Here is a 20,233-nt window from a genome sequence, read left to right as displayed (position 1 = left end):
CAGTTTTACCGGGCTTTTCCTGGTGTTCAGTGGTAAAATGGAAGGGTGGTGGAGGAAACTAACTTCTTGATTTGCTAGGGAAAGAGGTGCTTTTTAGCAGCATATTGTTCTTGGATGAAGTACAAAACACTCATAGCTCTCACATATATCATGAAAGACATGCAACCTACATCAAGATTCTTGTCTTTCTAAAACCAAGTGAGTGGAAAAGGCTTGGCCGACTGCTTGCATGTATTTTAAGTGGGAAAGTGTCCGTTTTAAAAAAATGTGTGTGTATGCCTGTGTGCGTGCATATGCACTTCATGTCCTGGCCTACCAGGGGGTGAAGCAAGCTAGCCAGCAATACTAGGCAGGGGCTTCTCTGTTGTGGCACCATGCCGATATAATTCTCTCCCCTGGAGGCGTGGATGGCAACTGCACTTCTGGAATTCCATTAAAAGTTACGATAACTTTCCAGGCCTTCAGAGGAAATTTAATGTGGTAGTTCAAGGTCTTAGGTTTTTAATCTGCACTTCTAATATTTTTACTGTTTGACCCCCAAAAAAGTTTTTATTATCAACCATATGTGCATGTTTTTGGATGGATGTTGGAAACCCTCCTGTGATTGCTGTGTGTGATGAATGGCGGTCTAAACATTTGGGAAATAAATGAATATTTGCCTTCGTGTGTATGCATTTTGTACCTTGGTATCTGTTCTCAAGGACCAAGCGCATGTAAGAAGTAGCCCTCAGAGTCCTATATGGGAAAAGAAAAGTGTGTGGGAAGGCAGGCCACATGAGGAAAGATTTTGCAACCTGCTGCTGGCATAATAAAGAAAAACCACAGCCTCTCATCCCAATCCAGCTAAGTAGGTCCGATAGGATAAGCTGACTTGCATGCACATATCTCTTGCTGGGTTTTCTAAAAAATAATAATAATTTCATTAGGTCAAAGTGTGGGTAGTGTCTATATATTAATTTGAATGGGATACATCTTCTGATGTACATTTCCCCATCCATGTTCTTGCATAACTAGGCATGCATTCATATCTTCCTTTGATGGGAGATGGATCAGGGCCCGTGATGACTTCTGCGGTAAATTAGCAAATCCACTTCCAAAGGACCTGGCACAAGCTCTGTTATTGGGCTGCGGGTAATCTCCTTTCACATTGCTTCCCAGAGCTCCTGTGGTAGTGCTAATATTTTGAACTGGGACCAATTTGTACGCCCAGAGTGGGGAAACTAGTTTTTACTGGGACATTCAAAGCCAGAGCTTAGATTCAGCGAGTGAGCCGGTGCTTCTGCAAAGGTGGCAAGGGAAGGGGAGTTCTGATCTTTGCTTATTCTTTCTTCCTGCTTCAGTTCCCCATTTGCCACATCTGTTGCTGTTCCAGGCAATCTTCTAACCCCCAGAAGCAGATTTCAAGAGGATAAGTGGGCTGCAGTGGGAAGGTGCAGGCAGGAAGTCCACTAAAGAAAGTGCAGCTCCAGGCCCTAGTTTTTATCCTGGTATAGCCTATCCCAACCCTGCTTCGACATGTTACTTCCTCAGTTTTGTTTTCCAATAGGTGAACAGTTCTTCATGAGTATCTCACTTATTACAGTAGTTCTAAATGAATTTGCCTTTTGCCTCCCCCCCCCTTTTATTACAGTCTGAAATTGGATTTGGGAAAATGGAAACTTACATAAAATTGGAAAAGCTTGGTGAGGTATGTATCCTATTCCACCCTACAACCCCCCCAAGAGATGTGGGTCTTGTTATCAATAAATTAATATTTACATCAATGTTTTCTTCAATGTGTAAGGTGTTTTATAATCTTGTTTTTTCTCTCACAAGAGTGACAGTGATAGATAGTGACTTGCTGAAACCATCAGCGTCAGTGCAGGTCTACAACCAACATTATATCCACTGCCTTTCATTTATGTTTTTAAATCCTTGACTGTTCAGGATAAGCAATAGGGCAGGCTGGAAAACTAGTAACTGTGCCTTGTTTGTAAAAGGCATGATGGTTTTCCTTTGTAATAACTATGCCTAACAGCTGTCATGTTCGGCAGTGGTTATATAGAGATGACTACTTGACAACACATGAAAGCTTGAGACAGGCATGACAGTTTCAATTGAGTCATCTGATTTGTGAGAGCATCTTCAGCATATAGAGATGTTATGTGGTCTGATTTTGCCTGGTTATACATCGCAGGAGTTGCCCTAAGGGAACATTATATTACAAAATATATACTTCTTACACTAATGATATTTGCACTCTTGTATTTGCACCATTACACCTTAACACTGTTATTTTAGGCCCTAGTGATTCATAGATGAGGACTATTTGATTTTGTCATTCTTTGCATTTTTTTTCAAAAATTAGTTTAAACAATTTTTTTTTTGTTATATCAAACTAATTCCTGCTCAGAGTAAGCTCATTGAAATTAATGCGTCAGTTACTCATGTCCATTAATTTTAGTCAGTCTTCTCTTGAGTTGCACTAGCATTAGCTACAACCCTATGTGTTCAATTCCCCCCCCAAAAAAATAAAAAATAAGCATGTAAAGGAGATCTGGTACCCTTGTTGCACTCACAGTTGCTTGACCATGGTTAAACTATCCTATGGTTAGCCCTTGATTGGCTCTTTTCCACCTCTGTTTGTATAACAGTGAAAACTATCTCTACTTGCCCTAACCATGCTTAAGTGCTTGTTTGGCACAGATTTTAACCACAGTGCCAACTTAACCCCTTTTGAAACTGCATAAGGAGCTTACAGATGAGCTGAGATATAATAAGGGAATGTATAATAAATGGAAGAAAGGCAAAATCATGAAGGAACAGTATACACGAGTAGTCAAATGTTGCAGAGAGAAGGTCCGGTGGGCCAAAGCTCAGAATGAACTCAAGCTTGCAAGGGAGGTTAAAAATGATTTTTAAAAGGTTTCTTTGACTATCTTCAAAGCAAGAGGAGGAACAAACAAGTGGTAGGTCCTCTGCATGGACAAGATGGAGAAATGTCCAGTTCCGGGCACCACAATTTAAGAAGGATATTTACAAGCTAGCATGTGTGCAGAGGAGAGGAATCAAGATATGATCAAGGGTCTGGAGATCGAGCCTTATGAGGAATGGTTGGGGGAGCTGGGTATGTTTAGCTTGATAAAGAGGAGACTGAGATATGATAGCCATCTTCCAATATCTAAAGGACTATCACATGGAGGATAGTGCAAGCTTGTTTTCTCCTTCTCCAAAGCCTGGGACCCAAACCAGTAGCTTTAAGTTAACAAGAAAGAGGATTCCGACTAAACATCAGGAAGGCCTTTCTGACAGGAAGAGCCGTTCAACAGTGGAACAGACTTCCACAAGAGATGGTGGGCTCTCTTGCCTTGGAGGTTTTTAAGCAGAATAGCTGTCTGTCATTTATGATTTAGTTGAGATTTCTGCATTGCAGGGGGTTGGACTAGATGGCCCCCAGGGTCCCTTCCAGCTCTACATATCTAGGATTCTATGATTTTTAAAGTAAAAAATCAAGGTTTGGCTTGCTTTTTTTCTATAGCTGGAGAAGAACTCTCAGTTTTTTGTGAGTGTATATATTTTGTCCTTTTCCTTACAGGGCACCTATGCAACTGTATATAAGGGAAGAAGTAAGCTGACAGAAAACTTGGTAGCTTTGAAAGAAATCAGATTAGAACACGAAGAGGGGGCACCATGCACAGCCATTAGAGAAGGTAAGCAGATTTTCTTTCTTTCTTTCTTTCTTTCTTTCTTTCTTTCTTTCTTTTGCATTTTATATGGTTCCACCAACTGGAACTCCAGTAGTATGTGTGTTGTGAAGAAATGCATCAAATCCTGAACCCGAGGGGAAAGGCCGTAGCGGAATGGCAGAACACTGTCTTTGCATGCAGAAGATCCCAGGTTCGAAACCTGCCGTCCCCAGGCAGGGCTGGGAAAGAACCTTGCCTGAAACCCTGGAGACTTACCTCAAGCCCGTAGATCAACTTGAATTCATGTGACAGAGAATTCTGCGCCCTGCCCATATATTTTTTTGCCAGAAATGCATCTTGTGACATTCCCAGCAGTTATAAATGATGAAGCATGCCATCTTTTTGCTTGCTTGCCCAAGTGTCAGACATGAGAAACAACTCCTCTTGAGCATAACCCTGTCATAGTAAAACAGTCTGTTATCTCGGTGTGACAGCAAATCTAAACCATGTTCCCTCCCCACACTTGAAATATATGGCATTTTTCATCCTATATTTTTCTCTCTCCTCTCCTCTCCCTCACGACTTCCATATGCCCCCTTTTGATCATCACCAAGGTAGTTCCCTGGGGTTAAGCCTCTGCTTTTCAAGCCCCTACAGATAAAAGTGTGCCTAACCCACTCACTCGGAGAAAACTCTGGGCCTTTGGATCCTTAGATTTCACCTGCAGAACATTATTGTATTTCTGCCTGGATCTGTAGCACATGAACTAAAATAATGGTGTGTAAAAAAATTATATAGCGTTCCAGACAGAGCTATTTTTAGTCCACTATCCATTTGACATGCTAATATCTGTACACTTCAATTTTTCCATTTATTTACCAGTCCTGGCTATTAATTTTGTTCTCCTTTTGCAGTGTCATTGTTAAAAGATCTAAAACATGCAAATATCGTTACGCTACATGATATTGTTCATACAGACAAATCATTAACTCTGGTCTTTGAGTACCTGGTAAGTTGTTTTCTTTCCCACTCAAATTTCTTGTTTGAATTTGTTTAACCCTAGAGAAGTATAATAATGCTGTTTCAGTATATGTGAATTGTGGGAGGCAGCGGCGTTAATTAATTCATTCCGTTACCACAATTTCTTGTATGAATTGTAGTAAGGTTGCTGCTGCTGCTGCTGCTGCTGCTTCTTCTTCTTCTTCTTCTTCTTCTTCTTCTTCTTCTTCTTCTTCTTCTTCTTCTTCTTCTGGCTACAAAACTCTTTAATTTGAGTGTTGATTCAGGTAGGTAGCCATATTGGTCTGACGCAGTCGAAATATGTAAAAAAATAAAAAAATTGTCCAGTAGCACCTTAGAGACCAACTAAGTTTGTTCTTGGTATAAGCTTTTTGCTTCTTCAGATACTTAGTTGGTCTCTAAGGTGCTACTGAACATTTTTTTTATTTTTTTATATAATTTGAGTGTGTTATACTTAATGCATTTGCCTTCTAAAGTTTTGTATGTACTGCAGATGTACATCTTCCTCATATTATTCTGTTACAGAAGCAGAGAGATCTGTTTTACATCCTAAAATAGCCCAAATGTTTCCTTTTTGAAAGCCAGTTGTTTTGTACTCTTTGTTTTCAGGATTCCAGCTGTTGTGTCAACTACTTTCCCCACCACCACCATGGGGGGGGGGCAAGGAACAATGCCGTTTCAGCACTACCTTAAGCTATTTATAGTATGACTTACCTTATTACATTGTGCTGGCACTGTTAAAAAAGAATATACAGCCAATCCACTCTCATGTTTGGGTGCCTAATTGGCATGCTAGAAAATGCAGTTGTTCTATATTAGAGAAGTTGGGCAATTAATCATATATTTGCTATGGGGACAAGGTGGAGACCTTCTAAAACGCAGTCTCTGTGCTGCTTCAGTGTCTGTGGTTACAAAAAAAGGTAAGCCTGACGAGACAGGGTGATTCATAGGGTCTGCAACCTGGGGCAGAAAAGGATAGAAAAGGGACTGTCATTAATAGGATTCGGTGATACAGCTTTGAGATTGTTTCAGGATCCATTTTTGTGCTTAAATTGTTCATATTTCAGTAGCAAGCAACCAGGAGTACTTCCCGCTCCCCCAGTCTTTTCTGAGTTTGACCTAATGACTTTCATCCATACTTTTCTGCAGGGATCAGTCCTGCAAAGTATTGGTTTGTGCTAGCTCGTCAGTGTCTTTCTGGAGCAACTCAGTTTTGGTTTCAACTAGTTTTGGGCATACATACTTTATTCTACCTCTTCCCCTGTGCTCCATCATGAACTTTTTGTGTCTGCTGCAAACACACACAATTCTTTTAATCTGTGCATACAGTTCAGATCAGGCATAGGCAAACTCAGCCCTCCAGATGTTTTGGGACTACAACTCCCATCATCCCTAGCTAACAGGACCAGCAGTCAGGGATGATGGGAGTTGTAGTCCCAAAACATCTGGAGGGCCAAGTTTGCCTATGCCTGGTTCAGATTATAAGGATGAACAGAGAGGTATTTTAGCTACTTCCCTCAAAAGTTTTACCTTCAAAGGTTCACCAAAGTCTGAACATAAGCATTTTCTAGGAGTAGTTTTAAAGCTGAGCTGCCAAATGATAAAAAAGAGTTGATTAATCATCTGCCTCTTTGCTGATGCAGTATATAATCTTGTGTGTGTGTGTCCCAAATCCTTTTTGACTATTGAAATGCTGAAAATGCTAAATGAATTTTGTAAAAAATAGAACGCAGCGTTGTGAGAGGTGAAAGCTTTCGTCAACATATTCCTCTTTCTTTACTTGCTTTAGGGGAGACCAAAATTCCTCAAAAGTGTGTCTGTTCACTGTCTATAATTTACCGTCTCATTCAAAACTGGACCTACTAAGCTTGAGCTATCTACCAATTAATGGTTCCGGTTTTAATCTGACGATAGTCCTGATATAGATTGGCAGGGTTGTAGCTATCTTCCCTGAGCCTTTTAGATTGTATGGCTTAGATTCTAAACTCTGAAAACCAAAAAGGCCTTTTGCAAAGAGCCTCACACTTCTCTGGATTTCAGGCAATGTTCATCGACAGTCAGAGCTTTGAGGCACAGCATCAGCCGAGGTCATAGTGATGGATGAAGCTGCCCACCTGTCAGATTTGGCCCACCAGGAGCAGGGAAATAAACATCTGGTCCATCAGCCAGAATAGGCACCTCTCTCTTCTCTAAAGGAATAAACACTTTAAGGAATAGCAAGAAATAAACATAACTTTGTATTCCTATTGTAGATAACTTCACGCCTTATTTTTGTTTTCACAGGACAAAGATTTAAAGCAGTATATGGATGATTGTGGTAACATTATGAGTATGCACAATGTAAAGGTAAGTCATAGTCACTATATTCCAACCATTTTGCTCTTTTTCATAATTAGTGCTCCTTAATATTTATATATTTTTCAGTGTATGTCTGGGGGAGCGTTCCTATTTGAGTAATTTCCCCTTCAGAAAGCAGGTTTAATTAGTAAACCACTGTGAAATTTGCATAGAAGCACTTTGCTTTATTGAAGAGAACCTCTTAACTGGCAAGTATTCAAGTTACATAGTTTTGCATGTAATTGCTTGCCTTTCAGTGGACCAAACATTTCGTGTTTCTCAAGCAGGAGGTTGTTTACTTGATGACTGATGGAGTAAATGTGAATGATCCTATAGCGTGCCAGAATGACATGAAATTTGGCTATTTTAAGTGTTCCTTTTATTTCATTTGGTGTAGCAATCCTCCCATATTTTTTTAACCCATCTGATTTAGCTCTCAAAATAATTTCCATTGGGAGGAAAAAACTGGACCTTTTAACCTTGGGGTGTGGACTGGTTTATCCAAGGGTTGAATGAGCAGCAAACAACTTTTAAAAATCGAGGCTGCTGCTAATATTTTGTAAGGGGCTTGGATTGATAACCTAAAGCCTTGCCATGGTATATGCAGTCATACCTTGGATCTCAAACGCCTTAGCTCCCAAACAAATCAGCTTCCAAACGATGGAAACCCGGAAGTGAGTGTTCCAGTTTTCGAACGATTTTCAGAAGCCAAACATCCAGCACGGCTTCTGTGGCTTCCGATTGGCTGCAGGAGCTTTGGTTTCTGAACATTTTGGGTGTCAAACAGACTTCCGGAATGAATTCCGTTCGACTTCCAAGGTACGACTGTATAGGAGCGTTTGAAAGTGGCAACCTACCCATCTGACACTCATGACTGTACGTCAGATGAAATAAAATCATTGTTTTTTAACACATGCAGGTTAACAATGAGCTGAAATAGTCTACAGGCCATATATTTGGCCTTTGCAGCTTATTCAGGACTTTTAAAAAATCTGAATCCATTATTATTGTTATTATTATTATTGTTATTATTGTTATTGTTATTGTTGTTGTTGTTGTTGTTATTATTATTATCATCATTAGTATTATGCCACTCTATACCTGCAGGTCTCAGGGTGGCTCACGGGATATAATCACAATATAAAAACACAGAATTCATAATCAAAATAAAAACAAGAACAACCCAATTTAAAAGGGCATTGTCAGTCAACCAAAGACCTGGCTAAAGAGGAATGTTTTTGCCTGGTGCCTAAAGGTGTATATCTTCATAATCTTTGTCTGCTAAAGAGCTACTATGCCCACCTGCTTGCATCCTTCCCTATCTCTTCAGTTTGAGGCAGGACTGTAGCAAAGTGGTGGGGCATCTGCTCAGTCTGCAGAAGGTTCCAGATTCAATCTTTGGCATCTCCAGGTATTGTTAAGGGCCCACTGAAGACCCCACAAGGCTATTATGAAAGTGGTGCTGTGACTAAAACATGGAGTTCATATGTAGGAAAGCCAGGTTCAAGGCCCTGCTCAGACCTGCAGTTCCCTCTGCCTAATCTACCTTTTTCATAAGGGAGGAATGGGAGGATAAATAAAAATAAAATTCCATGTACGCTGCCCTGAGCTCCTGGGAACAAGGGCAAGATTCAGTGACAAATAGAATATACTCAGAGTGCTCTGCAAATGATTAATAGCTGCTGTTCTGCAGCAGTCATCTTCTCAGAGCGGGATTTTTACCTTCGTCTCTTGATGCAAAAAATACCCACAGTGTGGGTGTAGACTGGGGACACGAAAACACTGATACTGAATATTCATGGAGGCAAGCAAATGTAGGCTTCCGATTGGACATCTTGCTCTCCTCATCCCCGGCATTGGGGAATTAAGGCAAAGGAGGATAGCCCAATGTGGTTTGGTAATGAAATTCTTAAAAGAGAGCCAAAGAGAATAACAGTTGTCCAAACCTTTTTTGAGGAAAAAACGGTTTGCAAAGCCACGAGAAAAGCACCACAACCTTTTTTTGGTTTGCTGTTGTTCAAAAACCATTTCCCAAACTGTTCCACGGGAGAATTCAGCAGTGAAATGTGTGGCAATGTGCCAAGGCATTGTGTGCGTGTTTCTCAGTCAGCTGATGAATAATAATAAGCTGGAGTGTGCTTGTTTCTTGTATGAAGAAATAGCTCTATGAGGACACTTTTGTCTTTAGCCAAGAACCTGCAGCAGCAGCAGCAGACACCTGCTCAGGCATAGAAACACACACAGAAAAAGACAATATGGAGGATATCAAAGGGTTGATTCAAGAGGCAAATTTAGGCGACAGGGGAAGGAACATAAGGAAACAGGCACGGGGCTATTGTGGTATCTAAATCGAAGTTCTCATGATGGGGAAAGTATGACAAATGTGATTAAAGATGCATTGATATGCAGAGCTGCCTTTTCATTTGCTTTAGCATGTCACTGGGTTAACCTGCAATCTCCTTTTCACTGCATTTGAAATAGAAGACTGCAGTGTAAGGGAAGGTAATTGGAGGCAGCAATGAGAGAGGGGTATTTTAAAAGAATTCACTTGAGTGATAAGGATAAGCTTGCTAATAACAATTAAGGTAGCTGGTACCTGAAAACAGCTTGCAGTTATAGAAGAATTTCTCTTTGTTTTCAGTGTACATGTTGCTTTTGGAGACTGGCAGTTACGATCAGATAATCAACCATGCAGTGGTTCCTTATCAGTTTTGAAAGTTTAATTTTGAATTAACCTTTCCCTCTCCCTCCCTCCCTCCCTCTCCTCTTTCTTTTTATAGTTATTTTTATACCAGATTCTACGTGGTTTGGCATACTGTCACAGGAGAAAAGTGCTACATCGAGATCTGAAACCACAAAATCTACTAATTAATGAAAGAGGAGAATTAAAACTAGCAGACTTTGGTATGGAGTGAATGGTTTGCTTCATTGAGGGGGGAAAATGTTCACTCTTTAGAATATCTCTCATATAATCACATGCAATTAATTGTGCATATATGCTCGAATGTCCACAGTGCACATACTCTAAGAACATAAGAAGAACTTGCTAGATCAGGCTGTTGGCCCATCTAGTCCAGCATCCTGTTGGCCAACCAGATGCCAGTGGGAAACCCCCAAGCACCCCTAAGCTTTAGTTCAGTTGGGTTAAGCAACTCTTCCTGCTTTGTCAGAGAAACTCAGGAGCTACATAGTTCCTATGGTTTTGAAGTTTGCCAGAGCTCTATCCTGTTGTTCAGTAGCACAGGGGCTGCACAGTTATTGGGAGCCTCAAAAACCACCCTTTGGAAGCATTAATATAATAATAATAATAATAATAATAATAATAATAATAATAATAATAATAATTTATTTATTATTTATACTCCGCCCATCTGGCTGGGTCCCCCCAGCCACTCTGGGTGGCTTCCAACAAATCACTAAAATACAATAACCTATTAAACATTAAAAGCTTCCCTAAACATTAAGGGAATTAAGCATTAAGTCACTCCTCAGAGCTATGATTAATTCCCTGTCCTTGGGTACAAAGCAGAAAAGCACTTCCAAGCCTGCGTATTTCAGCAAGTTGAATAAATTTGGGTAACCTCCCATTGAGATGCTGCTGACCTACAAACTCCATCCTCTCTGGCTGTTGGCCATGCTGGCTGGGGCTGATGGATGTTTGGACTTGAATAGCCCCTGGAGGGCCATGTGTCCCCCCACCCTTGCTCTGATTCTTCTACTTAGTGTGTTCAGCAGTATCTTCTGAGCCACACAGAATGTCTGTAGAAGCACAGATGAAAGCACAGATGATATCTATACAGTGCAATATAATATGAAATGCCAGCAGGCTTCAGAAGAGCTACAGAAAACTAATGTGACACTTTCTCATTGAAGGTTTGGCTAGAGCAAAATCTGTCCCTACGAAGACCTATTCCAATGAGGTTGTCACATTATGGTATAGGCCGCCTGATGTTCTCCTTGGATCTTCCGAATATTCAACGCAAATTGACATGTGGTATGTCTTTCTCAATTACTAACCCATGTTTGCTTTCAGTGAAATTATGCCTCCTACATGTGAATACGAAACTCAGTAATATTGCAGAGTGTTCTTAAACATTTCAAAGCACTTCTTTAGTTTACAGCAGCGGTGGAGGGAGGCAGGCAGGCCAAGAATAGAAAAATATATTTTAACCTGGATTTAGTTGTAGCAAATTACTTAAGAAATCAACTCTGCAAAGGTTTCCCTATTTAGGAACTCTAAATGTCAGTAGTGAGACTGATTGAGATCTATCAGGTGGAGAAAACTCCATGCATGCAGTTTTTGCCAATTGGTTCTTCTGGAAGAAAGAGAATGCGGTACCTTATTTTATATTATTGTTGTTTTGCTCTTACTGGCATGACTAGCACTATATGGGTAGGTCAAGAAAGCCAAGTTGCATTTAAGTACAACTAGACTGAAAACCAGAATCAGTATTTTTGAACTGTCATTTAATTTTTTCCTGTCTGTAGGGGAGTTGGATGCATATTTTTTGAAATGGCATCTGGAAGACCTCTATTTCCCGGGTCAACTGTTGAAGACGAATTGCACTTAATTTTCAGACTTCTAGGTAAATAGATTTTGCTTAGCTTACAGTTATGGGGTTATCATGCTTTCTAAGAGGATTTCTGAAAGTGTTCCATAAAGAGAGGTACTTTTATTTTTTGCAAATTAATCTACAATTTTATTGAATTTTACCAAAATTTAGTTGCTTGCTTACCATCTCTTCTTTCTACAGGGTGGGGGAACTTTGGGTTCAGATGCTATGTGTAATTGCTTGCATTTTGTTAGTCCATGTATGGGTGTGATTTGTTTTCTCTTTCAACTTAGGAACTCCATCACAAGAAACGTGGCCAGGCATTACTTCCAGTGATGAATTTAGGAACTACAACTTTCCCAAATACAAGCCACAGCCTTTAATTAACCATGCTCCAAGGTACTACAGTTATTTATGTTGTGTTTGGAGACACTGCAACATGTTGACAAATCTGTCTGAGTACATAGCATGAAAATATCAATTTAGAATCTAAAGCTAATTCTTCCCCAAAGGACTAGAGCACTTGGATTAGCCGTAGTAGGTAGGTAGTAAATTTGTAAAATACCTGCCTTCTAATGAACTGGCAGTGACTAACCAGGAACAAGACCTTGGGGTCACAGTATGTAACTCAGTGTGCAGCAGCTGTGAAATATGGCAAATTCTGTTAGGAATCATTAGGAAAAGAATTAAAAATTAAACTGTCAATGTCATAATGTTGTTATATAAATCCATTATGTAACCACATTTGGAATATTGTGTACAGTTTTGGTCGCCTTACCTTAACAAGGTACCTTAACAAGGAGGGACGCGGGTGGTGCTGTGGGTTAAACCACAGAGCCTAGGACTTGCTGCTCAGAAGGTCAGCAGTTTGAATCCCTGTGACAGGGTGAGCTGCTGTTGCTCGGTCCCTGCTCCTGCCAACCTAGCACTTTGAAAGCACGTCAAAGTGCAAGTAGATAAATAGGTACCACTCCAGCGGGAAGGTATACGGCGTTTCCGTGCGCTGCTCTGGTTCGCCAGAAGCGGCTTAGTCATGCTGGCCACATGACCCGGAAGCTGTACGCCGGCTCCCTCGGCCAATAAAGCAAGATGAGCGCTGCAACCCCAGAGTTGGTCACAACTGGACCTAATGGTCAGGGGTCCCTTTACCTTTACCTTAACAAGGATAGCTTGGAGTTGGAAAAGGTTCAGAAAAGGGCAAATAAATGATCAAGAGGGCGGAGCGACTCCGCTCTGAAGAAAGGTGGCAGCATTCATGTCGCTTTTTAGTTTAAAGAAAAGACGAGTAAGGAAAGGCGACATGATAAAGATTTATAAAAATGATGCATGAGGTGAAGAAAGTGAATAGAGAAAAGTTTTCCTGCCTGTTTCATAATGCTAGAACTCTAGGAGATCCAGTGAAGCCAAATGTGGGAAGTTTCAGATAGAAGAATGTACTTTATTTAAACACAGCACCTAATTAAAGCTAGGGTGCTTGCTCCAACAGGAGGCAGTGATGGCCACCATCATTAGATGGCTTTAAATGACTGGGCAAATTCATGGAAGAGAAGGCTATCAATGGCTATTACAACCACGATGGCTGCACTCTGTCTCTCCAGTTAGAGGCAGTAGTGCTTCTGAATACCTGGAGGCCACCGGAGGGAAGAGGGCTCTTGTACTCAGATCCTGCTTGGGGGTTCCCCACAGGCATCTCTGTTGGCCACTGTAAGAGCAGGATGCTGGACTTGGCCTGATCCAGCAGGCTTTTGCTATGTTCTTATGTTCCCAAATCATAACAAATACTTTTTTGTCCCTTATGATAAAGTGGGAATGAACTCGTTTCGTACTGGATGGGCATATTGGCAGAGGAGCGTTGTTAGTGGAGTTGCATAATTAGGGTCTCACAGTCCTTGTTTGTGTATAAGTTGTTTTTTACTATAGCTCCACTTCTTGAGTGATTTGAAATTTGCAGAGATCTCTCTCCACTGAAAACACGTACACATCACTTCAGTTGTTAGATTCTGCTTGAAGCAATGTTTTAGGAATGCAGAACTATTACATGCTAAACTTTGTTTTGTTTGTTTCCAGGCTTGACTCGGAAGGAATTGAACTGATAGTAAGATTTCTTCAGGTAAGCTGCTTTTATTTTTCTTTTTTACTCTTTAGACATCTGTACTGAGCTTTTCAGATGAACACTGAAAATTGAGTTCAGTGGGTTACTTGGTGGGTGATAAGAGTACAAAATTGAATGTGTGATCAGTTCAAACATGGGCAAGAACACTGGCCAATCAAATTTAAAAAAATTAAAAAATGGTTTAATTGACAAGAGTTCTTTGCCCCTTGTTGGAAACAGTTTTTTGCAGTGGTGGTGGTGGCCTCCCTTCAAATTTTAGCTGCTCAATGTTGAGATGATGTGTGGAGTCAGTAATAGGCTGGAAAAGGACCAATGAACATGATGGAAGTACTGTGTATAGGTGTTTCATCTGACTTGGGAGTCAGGGATGCACTCCCTCTACATGACAGTTTGTTTGTTTGTTTGTTTGTTTGTTTGTTTGTTTAGCTTTGGGTACATAATTTGGCTTTCTCTTTGAAAGCTTAGGTGGCTTCTCTGATGTGAAGCATCTTAGACTTGCCACTGGTGTACCAGCCGAAGCCCTTACTAGGCATAGTACAGAGGTAGTGTAGCCATGGTTATCCACACTTTGGTAGTATCATTTATGTTGTGGTCTTATAACCTGGGAGAAAAGCCCATTGAACTTCATTGGACTTGCTTCTGCAGAAACATGTTTAGGATTGTAGTATTAGAGCTGCATTGGTCCTAAGCTTGAGGATTGCTTCATTTGGTAAAAGAAATACCACAGAAATACGGAATGGACTAAAGAGGACACAGCTTACCTACCACACTTGAAAGAACTGCACTAGCTATTAATCTGTTTTTGAGTACCACTCAAAGAGTTTGCATTTAAATCCCTACTCAAAGCATGTGTGCAAAAACTCAGCTATGATCCGGGAGAAAAAACATCTGTTTGCTTTAACAGTATGAATCAAAGAAAAGGATTTCAGCAGAAGAAGCTATGAAGCATGCGTATTTTAGAAGTCTTGGAACAAGGATACATGCCCTGCCAGAAAGTAAGCAGACCACTCTTGTCATTGATGTTAGTTGGGCATTTGTTTGAGTGAGGTGACGGCTTACTTCCCTTGTTTCTGAATGTTCCTTGGATGATTGATCCTTAAACCACTAACATCTCTTAAGGCAGCACTGAGTCAAAAAGTTGTGTCTACTAGAGTCTGGTAGAGTAGGACTTCACAGTTGTTGACACCTCACCCAAACTTCAGACAGAACTTTCTCTCACATATGTGATCCTTGCATCTATCAGGGTCAATAAAGCTTAGGCTCTTAGCTCTCCCTGCTCTTGACCTGCTGCATTTGAAGGCAGCAATCGGGAAAATATATATTATTCCTTTCTCCCTATCATTTTTTGATTCCCTTTCATAATCTCTTCAGTGTTAGGAGCACCATTAGTAGTTCTAGCACTCCCCTAAAACTCCTTCATCCCCCCCCCTCAGTATTTGCTTCTTTCTAACTCCATGTGGCAGTCATTGTGGTTTCTTGCAGCTTCTGAGCACAGTGTATGTTTCTCGAAAAGAGGCTCTTAAGTGGGGAAAAAGACACTTCTTTATATTGTTTCAGGTGTGTCAATATTCACTCTGAAAGAGATTCAGCTTCAGAAAGATCCTGGCTTTCGAAACTCCACTTATCCAGAGACGGGTACGTAAGCGTCAAAGAATTTTTGTTGTTGTTTTTCAGGTCTGCAGTAGCTGGAGGGCTAGGAAACTGTAAAATCGACACCTTGTAAATGAATACTTGGAATTATTTGGATTCCTCAATCGCATGGTGTGTTTTTTAGCGTTGTGAAAGTACAGAGTTTTTGCTTACGAATTAAGCTTGGAGATGCCTGCGCAGGTTCATTTCACAAAGAAGTGATCCGCATCGCCTCTTTGCACGTCTGTTGCGATGCACAAGCCTTCTGGCATCATGTGCTGCAGTGGTTGGTAGGAGCCATAAACTTTGCTCAGATTCCTTTATACAACCCATGTTTTATGTTTCAGGGCATGGAAAGAACAGAAGGCAAAGCATGCTGTTCTAGAAGTCGGCCACACAGTTTCCAAGCCCAAGGCTGCCTTGCACCTATCGAGGACTCTAGCCTGAAGGCAGTTCCTTCCCTTGGTGGACTTGAAATCTTGTTTGTCTACACTGTCCTCCTCACAGTGCAGTCTTTTTATTTCAGACCTGCTGGTTATGTTTTTATATTTGTTGTCACAGTGTGACAAATTTTTGTACAGTCAATTTTACGGTCTCCTCTGCCATTAGAGCCAGTAGGTTACAACTGTTAATGTAACAGTAGCTGCAATTTTTGTGCAGGACTGAGAAACACAGTGCATTATTTATTGCGGAATCATTGCTGCTAAATAACTACTGTCTGTATAGTTAACAAACAATTGAACGCCTGCAGAAATTGCAGTGGCTTTATATAATATGTGAATGCATCTGTTTCTCCATGAATTATTGCTGCAGTTTTATATCTTATCTTATCTTTTCTTTTTTTAACTGCAATGTTTCCTGGAATGTAAACAAAGCTTTCTTGACTGTTAAATAGGTAAATTTGTCTTTTAATGCTCTTAAATTCATGGCCCTTCAACTTCTTATTTAATATTAGATGTAAAGTAACAAAACTTATTACAAAAGACCTTTTTTCAAAGCACTTAGTACTGACGTTGATCTGAAGAACTGGGGGGGGAACAGTTCCTTTTGTTACATGCTATCAGGTTCCATGTCTATTAGTGCGGATTGGCTTACAAATTGAAGCTTGGTATTATTCTTGATGTTTATTGAATGACTAAAAACAAAACGATGGGATCCGGGCGTCCCAGCCCCATGTTTCCATGGCTGTTCAGTGTCAACATATTTTCTGGAAATCCACTGGAAGAATGCAAGTCCATACTAGAGAAGTCAATCACTCTGCATCGCAGACTTTGTAAAGCATGAGAACTTAGAGGGTTTTAAAGATCTTAGATGTTATCTGTTTTTTTTTGGAGCTAGTCAACATGTTACTACTAAGCTTATGCATCTCAGTGAGTATCATAAATACCTCCTGGTGATAGTAACAGTATTTTTAAGCATTTGTGTTCCCCTTTCTGGACCTATTTGTTTAGTGCATCTTCAAGAGGCTGTAAATCTTTATTGGTATATTTTGAAATGGTTATGTAAATCTTTGGCTGGTATATCATGAAAATAGTCATAGATAACTTAATTTTTTTTCCTGAAGTTCACTGTAAAACATTCAGGGGTCCTACCATTTCTGTTCAGGAAATCTTGTAGTTTATTATTGTTATTTAACAGTATTAAGTGAAAAAATATTTTGTATGTTCCTTTAACTTTATTTGTGAATAGTGATTGTGGCATGTTTGGGGATGTTTTATTAATATTTCATGATACTAGTAAATTGAATTTGGGAACTTTTTTTTTTTTTAATTTTCTGGAAGAGATGACAAATTCATGTGTAATGGTGACTATTGGACCACTGCTGCTTTTCAGCATTTGTAAGCTGGTTTTACGTTAAAGAAGCCCTGTAGAGCTAACAAACTGCTGTTATTTCTAACTGATGGACCTGTATTAATATTGTACTTTTGAAAGTATAAATATTATATGGAAAATCCTCAATTGTGTTTGAATGTTTTATGACAAGCGTTCTGCTAAATTGATTCAGTGAAGTCTGTGCATAAACGAGTTTGTTCGTGTAGATGAGATGTAGACAGGACTTAATGTCCTGGACAGACGCCTGCCAAACATGCATTATTGCATTGTGATCCCTCCTTGAAAGAATCCAAGGGCGGATTCATGCCACGTTTTGTTGGATTAGGAAAGTACTGTGTCCAATCCTGGTTTGTAGGGAGCACTCAGACCAGAGCACTCAGACACCTTAGTTCAGCAAACTGTGGCTTGAAAAAACAGGAATTATTGTATTAAGCTGGACATGCAAGTGGAGGTGGACTGCGCAACAGTAAGCAAGAGAATGCAGGCATGCAGTAAAATCCAGATCCAACAAACCATTGTTTATTAAACGAGGAACATGTCCGATCCAGGCTATACTTTTCTGTTGTGTTCACTGTTTCTGAATCCAAGGCATAGGTTTCGTCAGAATTACAAGGACTGGTTTTGTACAAAGCATGGTGAATTCAATGTAGCTGGTTATGTGTTGGTTACTTTATGTCAGTAAGAAATGTAACAGTAGGATCCAATTTAACATGCAGTTGCTGGGATAGCTCAGAGTCGTGTGTTTGATGAACAAAAGATTCCTGCATTGTAGGGGTTGGACTAGATGTCCCCTCATGGTCCCTGCCTACTCTACAATTCTGTGATTCTATGTTTCATACCAAACAAGGCAAAATGGTTCAAGGGCAAAATCCACATCAGGAGTAGAATAAAAAGTGGGTCAGTTTCAGCAAAGGCAAATCAATTGGAAATAAATACACCACGAGATAAGTCTAACCTACCTAGTTTGTTTGCTTGTAATCTATGTGTCAATTTTTTTTAATACATTGGATGCCAATTTGCATTCTGTGTACTTGAGAAACTTGAAATAATGATACACACTTTTATGCGAAATGAACTGAAAAACAAACTTTTAGACTTTTATTTCCCTTCTTATTGTTTCTTACTGAGCTGCTTGCATTTTTTACTTGGACTTGTCAGTCTTCAGGGGTCAACAGTTCTTATAATGAAAGCCGAGACTCTTGAATGTCCATTTTAACAAAAGGAGCAGCCTTTTGTTTTTCAGGAAAACGCTGTTGCTCCTGTTGATACTAGTATGCATGTCATCCCAAAAGGTCTGGTTACAATTTAGTTTTAAAGAATTTGATGCTTCTGTTTTGACGAAGTTTTTCATTAATTATTGTACATAAAGTAGTGGTATGCTGAAAATTCTGCCCTCTGGTTTCTCAAAAGTTTTCTTGCTCTGTTAAAAGGGGCTTCTGTTTTTCTGCCTCATTCTCAGAGCACTTTAGAATTTCAGTCAGTGTCAGGTTTTTGACTGATCTTTTCTTTCTGAGGAGGCTGTATATATTTTTCTTTCCAGTAAACAATTCTCCAGCACTCTGTACCTTCCCTGGCTACCTATGCTTTCTGATCTGAAAAGGCCCCATGATGGAGCAGTTACCTCATGATGGCTTCCCCTGCGCTTGGCCACTTCAGAGGTAAGGTAAGAGTCATAAAAAGCCTGCACTCTGCTCATGGGAATTTCACCCCAATTCTCTCGTCACTTGGATAATTTTTCAAATACATTTTCTTTTCTCATTAATGGATGGTGAACATGTGGAAAGAATGTGGGAGGAATATTGGAGTATAAAGTACCCAAAATGGAATCGTACGTTCAATAGTTAAAATGCAGGTATGAGAGAGAGGATTTCAAAACAAAAATCCTCACAGCCAGCAGAGGGGGGATTGAGGGAATTATTATTACACATAAAAGGGTGGGAATAAATAATATGTTTCAATTACTCATTACATCTAGGGTTTCTCATATATTTACTGGGTTCTGCTTTATGCTTAATAATGCTACTTGCTGCATATGTAATCTTTTATTTTTTTTCTAAAGAATTGTACAAATATTACTGATCCTCACAACAGCCCTGTGAGGTAGGTTAAGTAGATAACTTGAAGATATTCCAATGTTTACACATGTAAAGAGTGTATTAAAACAATCAAAGGACTTCTGAAGTGTAGAGGACATTTGTGTTGGGAAAGCAGGATAGCTAAATGAATATTTTGGGCCGTTTCTACGTTGCTCAGTCCATCATATCAGCCACTAAAGGAGATCTTCAGAAATGCAACTTGTAATTGCAAACAGTTTTCTCATGTGCTTGACCTTCTCTGGACCACAATATGTGTTAACTTGTATAAAAGAACTTGAATTATGGAGCACATTTAAAGGTTATGGTGAACAACACATCTATTTCAGTCAGAGGGGCAAAGCCCTTGCATAATGTGAGTGGGAAAAGAGTTATATGCAACTTACTTTCACAGCTTTACGTCGCTTGCATGATTCTGAATGATGTACATTATCCCCAAGAGAAGGGAGAAAGACACCTTTTTACCTTAATGGAATGCCAGCAATGAATGTTATTACCGTATTTTTCGTCCCATAGGACGCTCCGTCCCATAGGACGCACCTAGTTTTTTGGGGGGAAAATAAAGGAAAATTTTTTTCCCTTTATTTCCCCCCCAAAAGCTGATCGGGGAAACCGAAACAGGTCGAGAAACAGCGGGATGGCGGCGCTGCGCCTCCCTGCTGTCCCCCGAGCTTGTGGGGCTGGCTAATGTCTGCCCGGCACGAGGGGCGCTCTGCTTCAGGGCGCCCCACCCACCGGGTGGCAGGCTGCTATCTGCAGCGTGGGGAGCCCTGCAGGGAACTCCCGCAGGGCTGCCTAGGCTGCGGATGTGTTCCCGAAGCACCGGGCGTTCTGCTTTCAGCGCGCCCGGCGCTCCTGGAAGCAGGCTACTATCCGCTGCGGATGTCTTCCTGAAGCCTGTAGAGAGAGGGGGGTCGGTGCGCACCGATCCCTCTCACTCTCCAAGCTTCAGCGAAAGCCTGCATTCGCCCCATAGGACGCACCCAGATT

General features: G+C 40.4%; 1 protein-coding gene and 1 long non-coding RNA gene across 2 annotated transcripts in view; one reads left to right on the top strand and one right to left on the bottom strand.

The window, feature by feature from the left end:
• Positions 1 to 17,276, top strand: part of CDK17 (cyclin dependent kinase 17) — a 56,096-nt gene extending 38,820 nt beyond the window's left edge. Inside the window, exons 6-17 of the mRNA XM_081928510.1 lie at positions 1,631 to 1,687; positions 3,575 to 3,689; positions 4,580 to 4,674; positions 6,969 to 7,031; positions 9,803 to 9,926; positions 10,896 to 11,016; positions 11,511 to 11,608; positions 11,869 to 11,974; positions 13,643 to 13,685; positions 14,593 to 14,683; positions 15,246 to 15,323; positions 15,665 to 17,276. Of these exons, the coding sequence (XP_081784636.1) occupies positions 1,631 to 1,687; positions 3,575 to 3,689; positions 4,580 to 4,674; positions 6,969 to 7,031; positions 9,803 to 9,926; positions 10,896 to 11,016; positions 11,511 to 11,608; positions 11,869 to 11,974; positions 13,643 to 13,685; positions 14,593 to 14,683; positions 15,246 to 15,323; positions 15,665 to 15,702 (1,029 nt within the window). The 3' untranslated portion in view covers positions 15,703 to 17,276. The remainder of the gene's footprint in view (positions 1 to 1,630; positions 1,688 to 3,574; positions 3,690 to 4,579; positions 4,675 to 6,968; positions 7,032 to 9,802; positions 9,927 to 10,895; positions 11,017 to 11,510; positions 11,609 to 11,868; positions 11,975 to 13,642; positions 13,686 to 14,592; positions 14,684 to 15,245; positions 15,324 to 15,664) is intronic.
• On the bottom strand, positions 3,734 to 9,780 carry LOC309379404. Its single transcript, XR_014172480.1, has 3 exons — positions 8,241 to 9,780; positions 4,672 to 4,724; positions 3,734 to 4,121 (listed from the first exon to the last, which is right to left on the bottom strand). It is a non-coding gene; the product is annotated as an uncharacterized lncRNA (long non-coding RNA).
• Positions 17,277 to 20,233: the final 2,957 nt, after the last annotated feature.

Source organism: Podarcis melisellensis (assembly GCF_964234715.1).
Source record: "Podarcis melisellensis genome assembly, chromosome: 10".
In the NCBI taxonomy this organism is placed as follows: Eukaryota; Metazoa; Chordata; class Lepidosauria; order Squamata; family Lacertidae; genus Podarcis; species Podarcis melisellensis.
Note: the sequence above shows the minus strand (reverse complement) of the source record. Positions and strands in the feature narration are given on the sequence as shown.